The sequence below is a fragment of the Bombina bombina genome, chromosome 5, assembly GCF_027579735.1.
Source record: "Bombina bombina isolate aBomBom1 chromosome 5, aBomBom1.pri, whole genome shotgun sequence".
Lineage (NCBI taxonomy): Eukaryota > Metazoa > Chordata > Amphibia > Anura > Bombinatoridae > Bombina > Bombina bombina.
Window position 1 is genome coordinate 627,740,816 of NC_069503.1, and position 14,378 is coordinate 627,755,193.

Here is a 14,378-nt window from a genome sequence, read left to right on the forward strand (position 1 = left end):
ATCTGAGGAAGCAGTTATTATTCTAGTGTAAATCGCGATTGCGCTCAAGCAGTCACCTTTACTTTTAAATCGTAATACTAGCGGTAAGCCCGACGAGTGCAAACACCCGCAATAAACCCCTAATTGCTTGTGTGCAAATGTTTGCGCTCTACTCATAATCAGGTCCAAAATGTTTAATTATGCAGAATATATAATTCATTATTTATGTCCTTCCTTTCCTGTATATGCAGCTTTTCAAATTCTGCAAACTTCATATGCGTATCCCTGCCACATATCTGTCCCTTAAAGGCCTCAGCAGATTTGATAAGATACTGCCAAACTATGAAAGTTTTACTAACAAATCTGCTCTACTTTACTAACAAGTCCAAGATTTGTTTCTCAAGATAAAGTAAGTGTTGGGATAAAGTTTGGACATTGAAAATGAATTGCAGCAAACAAAAGTGCTAACATATTCAGAAAGTTTTCACACTCAGCAGATATGTTAATTTATTGCAATACTATAAAAAAAAGTATTGTAATAACAATGTTTGTATGTCCCTTTTAGCATGCAGATGGCGGATAGAGATGGAAAAGGCCCATAAATGAATAACATACGTATCTAGAAAGCTGAAAGACGTCAAGTTCAGTTCCACAATTATACAATAACAGTATGTTTACTGCCAGTTCCCAAGGCCACAAGCAGCAAATAGTGAATTTATTATTGGCTACAACAATCATGTTACAAGAATAAAATAGACATAAATCAATTTAACAGAAGATACAAATGTGGAAAAGCATTTGCTGTTTTAACTGGACATATTTATATAATTCTTTTGGGCTTTGAACAAGTGGATAGACATGCACAGCTGACGTTTTAAGTAACTGCACTGAATTTACTACAAATGGTTAAATGAAGGTCTATGAATAGAAGAGACACACGACACATATGTCAGGATGCTGGTTCACACGCACATACGCAAGTAAGCTGCAAATGTACCTCATGAGGAATGTAGTCTGTAGGTAATTTCTCCAACATCTCATTGGCAAGACGCTGGACAACAGTCTCTCGTGTCTCCCCGGCACCACCTCCACTATCCTTGGGCTGAATGTTAACTATTGTGCTTAAAGTCTCATTTGCCATGTTGGTTTGGTAGGTTATATCTGCATTAGGGTGTAACCCAAATACCTTAAGGAAAACAAAAGAGTGTAACTGGAAATTGTGGAATATGTAATTACTGACATAATAAAATAAATTCATAAACAGAGAGAGAGATGGATGGATAGATAGCCAGATAAACTGAAATTTATATTGATTAAATACATAGAAAGACAGAAAGGTTTTATAGATAGATTAGACAGACAGTAATATATTTAGAAAGGCTAATGGACAGCTATAGTTTGATAAACAGAGATATATATGGATAGATAGATAGATAGATAGATAGATAGACAGATGGATAGACAGAGACGGATAGACAGACAGATAAACATGTTGACTTTGATTTATGCAACATATATAATCATTTATAATTAATTTATTTTATTTACCTCAGGAGTGTCCACCAGTGGAAGTTGCTCTATATACTGCAGATATTCATCAATGTTTTTGCTTTTAGGTATACTATATCCTTTATAGAAGCAAAATTTGTCAGAAAACATATTCTCGCCAAACCACACTCTAGCAAAAGTGTTGAGCAATGTCTTGTCCATATCATCAGTTACACGACCTCCATATTGCACTTCTCCCAGCATGTAACGCAAGCAACTCCAGTTCACCCCCCGCTTGATGTCCACTTCATCTAAATGATTCTGGACAAATTGTATACTGGCAGCAAAGTCTGCTTGGTTAAATTCATAAGGTATGTTCCAGCCTAATGGACCAAACTTCCGTCTCTCCTAAAAAAAGTAGAAGTGAGCCAGAATTTCAATACTAAGTTAACGTATCCCTAAAGTCTAAATAATGCAAACAATGGAAGAGACATGGAGGTCAAAAATAAACTTCATATAGAGCTTACAAGTAATAAAATCTATATGGTCTCAAAAAATGGAGCTAATTTAAAAAAAAATACCCCAAGAGAGAAAAGTCAAATTGGAAGGTTTTTTTAATTACATGTTCTATCTGAAACCTGAAAGTTTAATTTCCACGTCCCTTTAAGATTTGCTACATAGCTTTGCATCTTGCACTGGTTAAAGCATTATTGTATTAACAGATATTACAAAGTATTACGTTCTATGTTTCTGACATGGGAATGTTTTGAATGCATAAATGTAGAGTGGTTATAGGCAACTTCAGTAATTCTGATCTCAAAAAGAAAAATATTATATTTAATGGCTTTATAAGAAACACTAATAACATTTATATTAAAAATTACGAGATTTTTTGTTATTATAAATCCAAGAATATGCAATGATGTCTTGTGGACAAAGAACATATCACGAAAAAAAGGTGGTTTATAGAAACACCTCAAGAATACACAAATAGCATCACTGTTTTAATATTATCTTCATAATCATAAAAAACGTATAAATTAATAATGTGCATACAGGAAGCAGACAGATGAGAGCCCCACTTCTTGTTATTTACCATGGGGTCTATACACTATGTAGTTGATACTGTACTGTAGATAGAGTTAGTTTACACTGTACGCAGGTAATACATTGCATAGTATGTACTCTTCAATACAGAAATAATTCTTATTTGCAAATGCATAAAAAATATCTTAAACTACTTCACAGAAAATATATGAACTAGAGAACTTTCTTAAACAGTAATTGCAAGTAATTACGTTATTGTTGCAGTTACTAGGGGAATCATTATTTTTGCAATATAACGCTATTGTATGTATTTTCTCTATTCATTATTTTTATTATTATTGCACTTACTGGGAGATATTTTTTTTCCTTTACAGTCTAACATTATTGTATGCACTTTCACTATTAGTTTTCTCCAAGGAGATATATTCAGCAAAGTGGTCTGTTATATATTGATCAACCTGGAGGACACTTAAACAGAAAAAATAATGCTGCTTTTTAAACAGTGACTGCATTAATTATATGCTTTTTGTGGAATGCACTGTGCTTTTTATTCACCTTTTTATATATTGCTTTAACACTATTTTGGATAGAATTTTAACATGATCTTTGTGAATTCTTTATTTTTGTACTTGTTAACTTGTCACACTTTTAAATGCTGATCCAGTTTAGCATTTGTATTTATGTATTATAACCTGGCCAGATTGTAGACATGGCAAAAAATACACTCATAAGTATGCAAGCGCATGAATCTTTCAGAATGTGGTCTGTATCTAAACAAACATGTCACCTGCACTGTCGTATGGAGAAATGCAACAGCATAGAGTAATGGCTTCCACTGTGGCATGTTGCTGACATCTAGAAGCTCTTGTGAAATACCAGAATATGTTCTTTTCAATCCAGCCTTCACGCCTACAGATTCAATAGAGGAAAAAAAAAGATAATTCTGTTTATATTACAATATTATTGTACATTTTTTTTGTAAATAGCAGTCAGTTACTTAGACAGATAATCTAACATTTTCTAAAAAACATAAAAAAAACATTATGAATAATAGCGCAACCTACGTTACATTTTTATATCTCTTTTCTTACAAAAAGAAACAAAAAATATCAAGATCAATGTTGCAGTCAACAAAATATGACTTATATGAATACTAAACATACGTTTTATTTATCATTTTCTGTAAGACTGGTGAGTTATATATATATATATTGTTTAACTAATTAGTTAAATAGGTAAGATTGTCGTACTGAAGTCTGAATGAACTTTGTTGTGCATTAATCTCATTTGGCTATAATGTTTATTTCTATTTGATTAATTGCTTTGTTGTTCTACTCATTACTTTGTGATCACAAAATCCATGTTTTTACCAGAGCCTCATTTACGAATAACACCAGTTGCTCATTCTCTGTAGAGAGTTTTATAGGCTTACTAATTTTTCATTGTGTAGCGGATCAACCAGTAGAGCACAAAAACAGACAGCACTTGACTAGACTGCCCATTTTTCAAACCCAAAATCTAAATTTTATAGCTATTTTTTAATTGGCTGAATTAACAACACTGCAAGGGAACTAAATAATAATATGGCTATGTATAATAATGAATTGGCTTAGTGCAAACTATCATATGTCAGATATTGTCCTTTCCTCGTCCTTGTTCAATAAAAATGTTGCCTTAAGATTCCATTGTAAGGCAGATATTTCTGATGCACAGCGAATGTTGTCACAGCCCCCTAAGGTTCAGGCTTGTGTTTCCTGCTGAAGCTTTTCTGAAATCATTTTTAAAGCTCTAAAGTAACCCTTTGGCCTCGTAAAGTGTATTAAAGACAGATAAAACTTCAGTTATAAAGAGAAAATGGAATAAAAACCATATTTTTCCCACTTAAATTGAACAAACGGTCCTTTCAGTTTGAAAAAACAAAAATCAATATTATGGTAATTTTAACAGCATGACTCAAAAAATGCAATTTTGACAAGGCAAATGTGCAGCATATATCAGGTAAACAGCAATGAAAACTGACTTTTAATACTAAACTACTATAAAAGAGAAGGGTTCCATTTATTAAATTGATAGGATCGTGTTGGGCATATAAATGATACTACATTGTGTCTACTAATATGGGAAGACATGTATCTTTAAATAGAAATATATTTTTTAATAGAATTTTCTACAACAGATATATTTACGCTAATTGGGTAGTGCTAATGGAAACCATAACTATTTTAATGTTATAAACATTCCTAGAGTATTTTAATGAAGACATCTCACTATATGTTGAAGCAGCTATCTAGGCAGTAGGGCTCTGCAATGCTTCTGTCCTTGTCTATATTTATTTTGCACCTGGTATAATGCTGCAAACTCTGCATTACACGTAAAGATAAAAATAATGATTACAGGAAGGTATGCTATCACCTGCGAGTCATGTGAGTTTAATCATGTATGCCTTGTCAAAATTAGTGAAGTCACCCCTATTTGGAATCAGTATGTACTGTGGTTTTATGGTTGATAAGGGGTATATTGCGAAGGTTTGCACTCATCAGGCTTACCGTTCCTATTACAAGTTGAAAGTAAACACTATCGCGTGAGCGCAATCGCAATTTATTCTAGAATCAAGTATATATATGTGTGTGTCTATATGTGTAGATATATATTTATATGTGTATATATGTATTTACAGACATATATACTGTATATATACACATATAAACACATAAATACACACACATATATATATATATGTGCATTAGAGCCTTTTGCCTTTACGTAGATAAAAACATATTTATGCAATATTAATTTTGAATAGTGTTATACTGTGTATTTACTGTAAATATTTTTCATTCCAATGTTCTGCACATAGCAGAATATTTTCTATGTATTTTCAAACCGATATTTCTATATATCTGTATATATCTATATCTATATATAATCATGTGTGTGTATGTATGTATATATATATATATACTAGTCCTAAAGCCCGTTGACACGGGCCGTGTTGTGTGATATCTCTCTCTCTCTCTCTCTCTCTCTCTCTCTCTCTCTCCGCGCGCGATCAGCTGTGCTGCCCGGTTCTCCCCTGCGCGCGCGATCAGATGTGCTGCCCGGTCCTCGCGCTGCTGTCGGGTGGGTGCGCGTGCGATCAGCTGCAAGAGTTTGTCTGAACTGCGCATGACGGCTTCAGACAAACTCTTGTCTTTTATAATATAGGATATATACACTGTATATAACATATTATTCTATGTAAAGAACATTGGAATATGAAATATTCATATTTTCATGTCGAGTTAGCGCAAATGAGAATAAGTGGTCGTGTTTGCACGAGATTGGGGTGTTATTTTTACACTTTTTTCTCAATTGACTTGGGGGAATATGTGAACACGCACACAATATTCTAACTTCAGATTTTTGCGTTTGTCGGGTTACCGCAAAAGCAAAAAAAAGTTTACTTTCTACTCAACACAACCCGACAAGCCCAAAAAACATAATTTATGCTTACCTGATAAATTCCTTTCTCCTGTAGTGTGGTCAGTCCACGGGTCATCATTACTTGTGGGATATTTGCTCCTCACCAACAAGAAGTGCAAGAGGATCACCCAGCAGAGCTGCTATATAGCTCCTCCCCTCTACGTCACACCCAGTCATTCGACCGAGAACCAACGAGAAAGGAGAAGCTAAAGGGTGCAGTGGTGACTGGAGTATAATTTAAAAATTTAGACCTGCCATAAAAAACAGGGCGGGCCGTGGACTGACCACACTACAGGAGAAAGGAATTTATCAGGTAAGCATAAATTATGTTGTCTCCTGTTAAGTGTGGTCAGTCCACGGGTCATCATTACTTGTGGGATACCAATACCAAAGCTAAAGTACACGGATGACGGGAGGGACAGGCAGGATCTTTATACGGAAGGAACCACTGCCTGAAGAACCTTTCTCCCAAAAACAGCCTCCGAAGAAGCAAAAGTGTCAAATTTGTAAAATTTGGAAAAAGTATGAAGCGAAGACCAAGTTGCAGCCTTGCAAATCTGTTCAACAGAGGCCTCATTCTTAAAGGCCCAAGTGGAAGCCACAGCTCTAGTGGAATGAGCTGTAATTTTTTCAGGAGGCTGCTGTCCAGCAGTCTCATAAGCTAAACGTATTATGCTACGAAGCCAAAAAGAGAGAGAGGTAGCAGAAGCTTTTTGACCTCTCCTATGACCAGAATAAACGACAAACAGGGAAGACGTTTGTCGAAAATCTTTAGTTGCCTGTAAATAAAATTTCAGGGCACGAACTACATCCAGATTGTGTAGAAGTCGTTCCTTCTTTGAAGAAGGATTTGGACACAAGGATGGAACAACAATCTCTTGATTGATATTCCTGTTAGTGACCACCTTAGGTAAGAACCCAGGTTTAGTACGCAGAACTACCTTGTCTGAATGAAAAATCAGATAAGGAGAATCACAATGTAAGGCTGATAACTCAGAGACTCTTCGAGCCGAGGAAATAGCCATTAAAAACAGAACTTTCCAAGATAACAATTTTATATCAATGGAATGAAGGGGTTCAAACGGAACACCCTGTAAAACGTTAAGAACTAGGTTTAAACTCCATGGCGGAGCAACAGTTTTAAACACAGGCTTAATCCTGGCCAAAGCCTGACAAAAAGCCTGAACGTCTGGAACCTCTGACAGACGTTTGTGTAACAGAATGGACAGAGCTGAGATCTGTCCCTTTAAGGAACTAGCGGATAAACCCTTTTCTAAACCTTCTTGTAGAAAAGACAATATCCTAGGAATCCTAACCTTACTCCAAGAGTAACCTTTGGATTCGCACCAATATAGGTATTTACGCCATGTTTTATGGTAAATCTTTCTGGTAACAGGCTTCCTGGCCTGTATTAAGGTATCAATTACTGACTCAGAAAATCCACGTTTTGATAAAATCAAGCGTTCAATTTCCAGGCAGTCAGCTTCAGAGAAATTAGATTTTGATGTTTGAAGGGACCCTGAATCAGAAGGTCCTGTCTCAGAGGCAGAGACCAAGGTGGACAGGATGACATGTCCACTAGATCTGCATACCAGGTCCTGCGTGGCCACGCAGGCGCTATTAGAATCACCGATGCTCTCTCCTGTTTGATCCTGGCAATCAATCGAGGAAGCATCGGGAAGGGTGGAAACACATAAGCCCTCCCGAAGGTCCAAGGTGCTGTCAAAGCATCTACCAGGACCGCTCCCGGATCCCTGGATCTGGACCCGTAACAAGGAAGCTTGGCGTTCTGTCGAGACTTGGCGTTCTGTCGAGACGCCATGAGATCTATTTCTGGTTTGCCCCAACGTCGAAGTATTTGGGCAAAGACCTCCTGATGAAGTTCCCACTCCCCCGGATGAAAAGTCTGACGACTTAGGAAATCCGCCTCCCAGTTCTCCACTCCCGGGATGTGGATTGCTGATATGTGGCAAGAGTGAGACTCTGCCCAGTGAATTATCTTTGATACTTCCATCATCGCTAGGGAGCTTCTTGTCCCTCCTTGATGGTTGATGTAAGCTACAGTCGTGATGTTGTCCGACTGAAACCTGATGAACCCCCGAGTTGTTAACTGGGGCCAAGCCAGAAGGGCATTGAGAACTGCTCTCAATTCCAGAATGTTTATTGGCAGGAGACTCTCTTCCTGAGTCCATGATCCCTGAGCCTTCAGAGAATTCCAGACAGCGCCCCAACCTAGCAGGCTGGCGTCTGTTGTTACAATTGTCCAATCTGGCCTTCTGAATGGCATCCCCCTGGACAGATGTGGCCGAGAAAGCCACCATAGAAGAGAATTTCTGGTCTCTTGATCCAGATTCAGAGTAGGGGACAAATCTGAGTAATCCCCATTCCACTGACTTAGCATGCACAATTGCAGCGGTCTGAGATGTAGACGTGCAAAGGGCACTATGTCCATTGCCGCTACCATTAAGCCGATCACCTCCATGCATTGAGCCACTGACGGGTGTTGAATGGAATGAAGGACACGGCAAGCATTTTGAAGCTTTGTTAACCTGTCTTCTGTCAGGTAGATCTTCATTTCTACAGAATCTATAAGAGTCCTCAAGAAGGGAACTCTTGTGAGTGGAAAGAGAGAACTCTTCTTTTCGTTCACCTTCCACCCATGCGACCTTAGAAATGCCAGTACTAACTCTGTATGAGACTTGGCAGTTTGAAAGCTTGAAGCTTGTATCAGAATGTCGTCTAGGTACGGAGCTACCGAACTTCCTCGCGGTCTTAGCACCGCCAGAAGAGCACCCAGAACCTTTGTGAAGATTCTTGGAGCCGTAGCCAATCCGAATGGAAGAGCTACAAACTGGTAATGCCTGTCTAGGAAGGCAAACCTTAGATACCGGTAATGATCTCTGTGAATCGGTATGTGAAGGTAAGCATCCTTTAAATCCACTGTGGTCATGTACTGACCCTTTTGGATCATGGGTAGAATTGTCCGAATAGTTTCCATTTTGAACGATGGAACTCTTAGGAACTTGTTTAGGATCTTTAAATCCAAGATTGGTCTGAAGGTTCCTTCTTTCTTGGGAACCACAAACAGATTTGAGTAAAACCCCTGTCCGTGTTCCGACCGCGGAACCGGATGGATCACTCCCATTAGTAAAAGATCTTGTACACAGCGTAGAAACGCCTCTTTCTTTATTTGGTTTGTTGACAACCTTGACAGATGGAATCTCCCTTTTGGGGGAGAGGATTTGAAGTCCAGAAGATATCCCTGAGATATGATCTCTAACGCCCAGGGATCCTGGACATCTCTTGCCCAAGCCTGGGCGAAGAGAGAAAGTCTGCCCCCCACTAGATCCGTTCCCGGATCGGGGGCCCTCAATTCATGCTGTCTTAGGGGCAGCAGCAGGTTTTCTGGCCTGCTTGCCCTTGTTCCAGGACTGGTTAGGTCTCCAGCCTTGTCTGTAGCGAGCAACAGCTCCTTCCTGTTTTGGTGCAGAGGAAGTTGATGCTGCTCCTGCCTTGAAATTACGAAAGGAACGAAAATTAGACTGTCTAGCCCTAGGTTTGGCTCTGTCTTGAGGCAGGGCATGGCCTTTACCTCCTGTAATGTCAGCGATAATTTCTTTCAAACCGGGCCCGAATAGGGTCTGCCCTTTGAAAGGTATGTTAAGTAACTTAGATTTAGAAGTAACGTCAGCTGACCAGGATTTTAGCCACAGTGCTCTGCGTGCCTGAATGGCGAATCCGGAATTCTTAGCCGTAAGTTTAGCTAAATGTACTACGGCATCTGAAACAAATGAATTAGCTAGCTTAAGTGTTTTAAGCCTGTTTGAAATCTCCTCTATAGTTATTGAGTCAAGAGTCTCTTCCAGGGACTCGGACCAAAAAGCGGCCGCGGCCGTGACAGACGCAATACATGCAAGGGGTTGCAATATAAAACCTTGTTGAACAAACATTTTCTTAAGGTAACCCTCTAATTTTTTATCCATTGGATCTGAAAAGGCACAGCTATCCTCCACCGGGATAGTGGTACGCTTAGCCAGAGTAGAAACCGTTCCCTCCACCTTAGGGATCGTCTGCCATAAGTCCCGTGTGGTGGCGTCTATTGGAAACATTTTTCTAAATACAGGAGGGGGGGAAAAGGGAACACCAGGCCTATCCCACTCCTTAGTAATTATCTCTGTAAGCCTCTTAGGTATAGGAAATACGTCAGTACTCACCGGTACCGCATAGTATCTATCCAGCCTACATAATTTCTCTGGGATTGCAACGGTGTTACAATCATTCAGAGCCGCTAATACCTCCCCTAGCAGTACGCGGAGGTTTTCAAGCTTAAACTTAAAATTAGAAATGTCTGAATCCACTCTATTGGGATCAGAACCGTCACCTGCAGATTGAAGCTCTCCGTCCTCATGTTCCGCATACTGTGACGCAGTATCTGACATGGCCCTATTATTATCAGCGCACTCTGTTCTCACCCCAGAGTGGTCACGCTTCCCTCTAAGTTCTGGTAATTTAGACAAAACTTCAGTCATAACATTAGCCATGTCCTGCAATGTGATTTGTAATGGCCGCCCTGAAGTACCCGGCGTTACAATATCACGCACCTCCCGAGCGGGAGATGCAGGTACTGACACGTGAGGGGAGTTAGTCGGCATAACTTTCCTCTCGTTGTCTGGTGAATGATGTTCAATTTGTACAGATTGACTTTTATTTAAAGTAGCATCAATGCAATTAGTACATAAATTTCTATTGGGCTCCACTTTGGCTTTAGCACATATAGCACAGAGATATTCCTCTGAGTCAGACATGTTTAACACACTAGCAATTAAACCAGCAAACTTGGAAATACTTTTCAATTCAATTTACAAATAATATGAAAAAAACGTACTGTGCCTTTAAGAAGCACAGAAAAGTTATGACAGTTGAGTAACAATAAACCGGATAAACTATAAAATCAAATTCTTTCCGGTAAAAATACAATTTTAGCAAAGGATTGCCCCCATTAGTAATGGATAACTAACCCTTTAATAGCAGAAAAAATGTACAGAATATAACGTTTTTTATCACAGTCAAAGCACAATCTCACAGGTCTGCTGTGAGTGATTACCTCCCTCAAAATAACTTTTGAAGACCCTTGAGCTCTGTAGAGACGAACCGGATCATGCAGGGAAGAAAAAACAGACTTGTGACTGAATTTCTGATGCGTAGTAAAAGCGCCAAATTAAGCCCCTCCCCCTCACACACAACAGTGAGGGAGATCAGTAAACTGTCTTAAATTAAATAAAATGCCCGCCAAGTGGATAAAAATAGTGCCCAAAACAATTTTTCACCCAGTACCTCAGAAAATTAAACAATTTAACATGCCAGCAAAACGTTTAACATCAAATAAATGAATTGTCATAGAAAGCCTGTTGCTAGTCGTTCTCACTGCAAGATAGGCTAAAGTTTTATGCATACAGTATTATCCCAGAGAAGTGCCATTCCCCAGAATACTGAAGTGTAAATATACATACATGACAGCCTGATACCAGTTGCTACTACTGCATTTAAGGCTGAACTTACATTATATAGGTATTGGCAGTATTTTCTTAGTCAATTCCATTCCTCAGAAAATAATATGCTGCTACATACCTCTTTGCAGGTGAACCTGCCCGCTGTCCCCTGATCTGAAGTTTACCTCACTCCTCAGATGGCCGAGAACAGCACAATGATCTTAACTACTCCGGCTAAAATCATCCAAAAACTCAGGTAGATTCTTCTTCAAATTCTCCCTGAGAATGAACAACACACTCCGGTGCTGTTTTAAAATAACAAACTTTTGATTGAAGTTATAAAAACTAAGTATAATCACCACAGTCCTCTCACACATCCTATCTATTAGTTGGGTGCAAGAGAATGACTGGGTGTGACGTAGAGGGGAGGAGATATATAGCAGCTCTGCTGGGTGATCCTCTTGCACTTCCTGTTGGGGAGGAGCAAATATCCCACAAGTAATGATGACCCGTGGACTGACCACACTTAACAGGAGAAATCTTTCTTAAAGCACAATTAACGCTCAAGCAGGAGCGTTAATTTGCCCTCCACTCGTAACCTGGTCCTAAAAAGGTGTGTTTATTTTTTTATCAATTCAACTACAAGATGGTGAACAATTATAAAACAAAAATGGAAATTTATTGACAATTGCTATTTATTATTGGACACTATAATTATAAAATCCTATATGCAGCTGGATTGATAGTTATTGGAGAACCATAAAGTACAGCTTAGAAAAGGACAACTCTGTTATTTAACATATATATATATATATATATATATATATATATATATATATATATATATATATATATATATATATATTGAAATGTACTTTATATTTTTATTGTTTTTGGGGTTTTTTACATTATGAGTGTATTTAACTAACTTTAGGGGGTTACTGAAAATTAATGGTAAATTCTTAAACTGATTCATCTGTTGAAAAAACTATCAGATTTGAGTGGGTAATGTAGAGGTTTTTACTTTTGCATTTAAAAAGCTGTATTGCATTTTCTATAAAGCAGTTATCACAGATGGTTGAGAAATGGCTCAGCAGTGAAGGAATTAATATAGAACATGCATATGTTGGTGTAAAAATTATTGCAAAAATACCATTTATAAATAGTTCTTAAGATATTGTAGATATCGCTCATGAAATTATAACTTAAGGTATTCAATTAATAAAACTTGTCAGCTCTAATAGAGTTACTGACAAAAAATAGTAAATCTACATATAACTCTACATTCATTTTATTAATTGATTCAGGTTACTGGGGCTGAATTTTCAAGCTCCGAATTGATGCCGGAAACAGGAGTTATGAAGCAGCGGTCTAAAGACTGCCTGCTCTAAGGCTGCGGACATCAATCCATCCGATCCTATACGATCTGGCTAATTGACACGGCCAATTGGCTGCAAATCTGCAGGCGGCATTGCACAAGCAGTTCACAAGAACTGCTTGTGCAATGATAAATGCCAACAGCGTATGCTGTTGACATTTATCGATGTGCGGCGGACATAATAGGCTACATCGTATCATGTCCGCTCGCACTTTCATAAATCGGCCCCTACTGTCTGAAGTATGTGAAATAGTGAATGAAATTTGTCTAATTCATAAAAATTGCGACAAGGCTCGTAGTAAAATTAGTATATGGCTCAATATGTTCAAAAGAACAATTTTTTTAATTCCCACTAAACAATACATTGCTTACTCCAGACTTCAAAAGCCTAAGCCTACTACATTCTACACAGTGATTGCTTGATCAGTACAGGAACTAATTTTTATTTGTCAGTATTGGTCCATAATAGAGATAAACCTACCCAAGAAGATGTTTGGCTAATTAAAATACAAACTGTGAGAGAAACATTTTAAAAACAGGAAACATATAAGATATCTGCTGTCAGACATCATAATTCCTGAAGGTATAATAAAGCTAGAGCATTTCACATGGGTAATGATGACAAATAATTTACCTTGAGGTGGCTCATTGGTAAATTTAATAGAAGACTGTAGTAGATTAATTGGAAATTTGGGATGGACCTCTGTGGTGACCCAAGTCCGGAATCCATCATGCACACTTTCTGTCACAATAATTGTATCCAGAAGTTCATCCATGAAGTCCAGGCCCAAGTGACAATTTTGGAGTAGTAGCCATCCACCATCTTGCATAGACTGATTCAGTAAACGCCTTGCATGTACCTCTTGACCCTGCCCCATTGAAATAGCGCGACAGGGGACATTCTGCAAAACAAGCATAATAAAATATCATATTAAATATTTTTAGAAATTACTTATTTTTTAATTTATTCTTCTTAAAGGGATACTGAACCCAATTTTTTTCTTTCAATAATTCAGAGACAGCATGCTATTTTAAGCAACTTTCTAATGTACTTCTGTTATCAATTTGTCTTCGTTCTCTTGGTATCTTTATTTGAAAAAGTAGGAATGTAAGCTTACAAGCCGGCCTATCTTTGGTTCAGCACCTGGGTACAGCTTGCTGATTGGTGGCTAAATGTACCCACCAATCAGCAAGCGCTATCCAGTGTGCTGAACCAAAAATGGTCTGGCTTGTAAGCTTTCATTCCTGCTTTTTCAAATAAAGATACCAAGGGAACAAAGAAAAACAGATAATAGGAGTAAATTAGAAAGTTGTTTAAAATTGCATGCTCTATCTGAATCACGAAAGATAAAATTAGGGTTCAGTATCCCTTTAAGGAACCATGGAAGCAAATATGGATTTTTAAGATTTTTGCAAAATATTGAGAAAGGTTTTTTGAAAGTGTTTGAATGTAAAGGGATTCTGGCACCATTTTCCAATGGGATATCTTTAAAGAGACATGGAACTGATAAATTAAACCTTTTTTTTTCCATTGA

At 37.9% G+C, this 14,378-nt stretch overlaps 1 protein-coding gene across 1 annotated transcript in view; it reads right to left on the minus strand.

Moving 5' to 3' along the window:
• The window catches only part of LOC128661578 (dynein axonemal heavy chain 5-like), a 671,317-nt gene that overhangs the window by 83,728 nt on the left and 573,211 nt on the right, over positions 1-14,378 (minus strand). Inside the window, 4 exon segments of the mRNA XM_053715820.1 lie at positions 977-1,165; positions 1,528-1,875; positions 3,302-3,423; positions 13,478-13,745. Of these exon segments, the coding sequence (XP_053571795.1) occupies positions 977-1,165; positions 1,528-1,875; positions 3,302-3,423; positions 13,478-13,745 (927 nt within the window).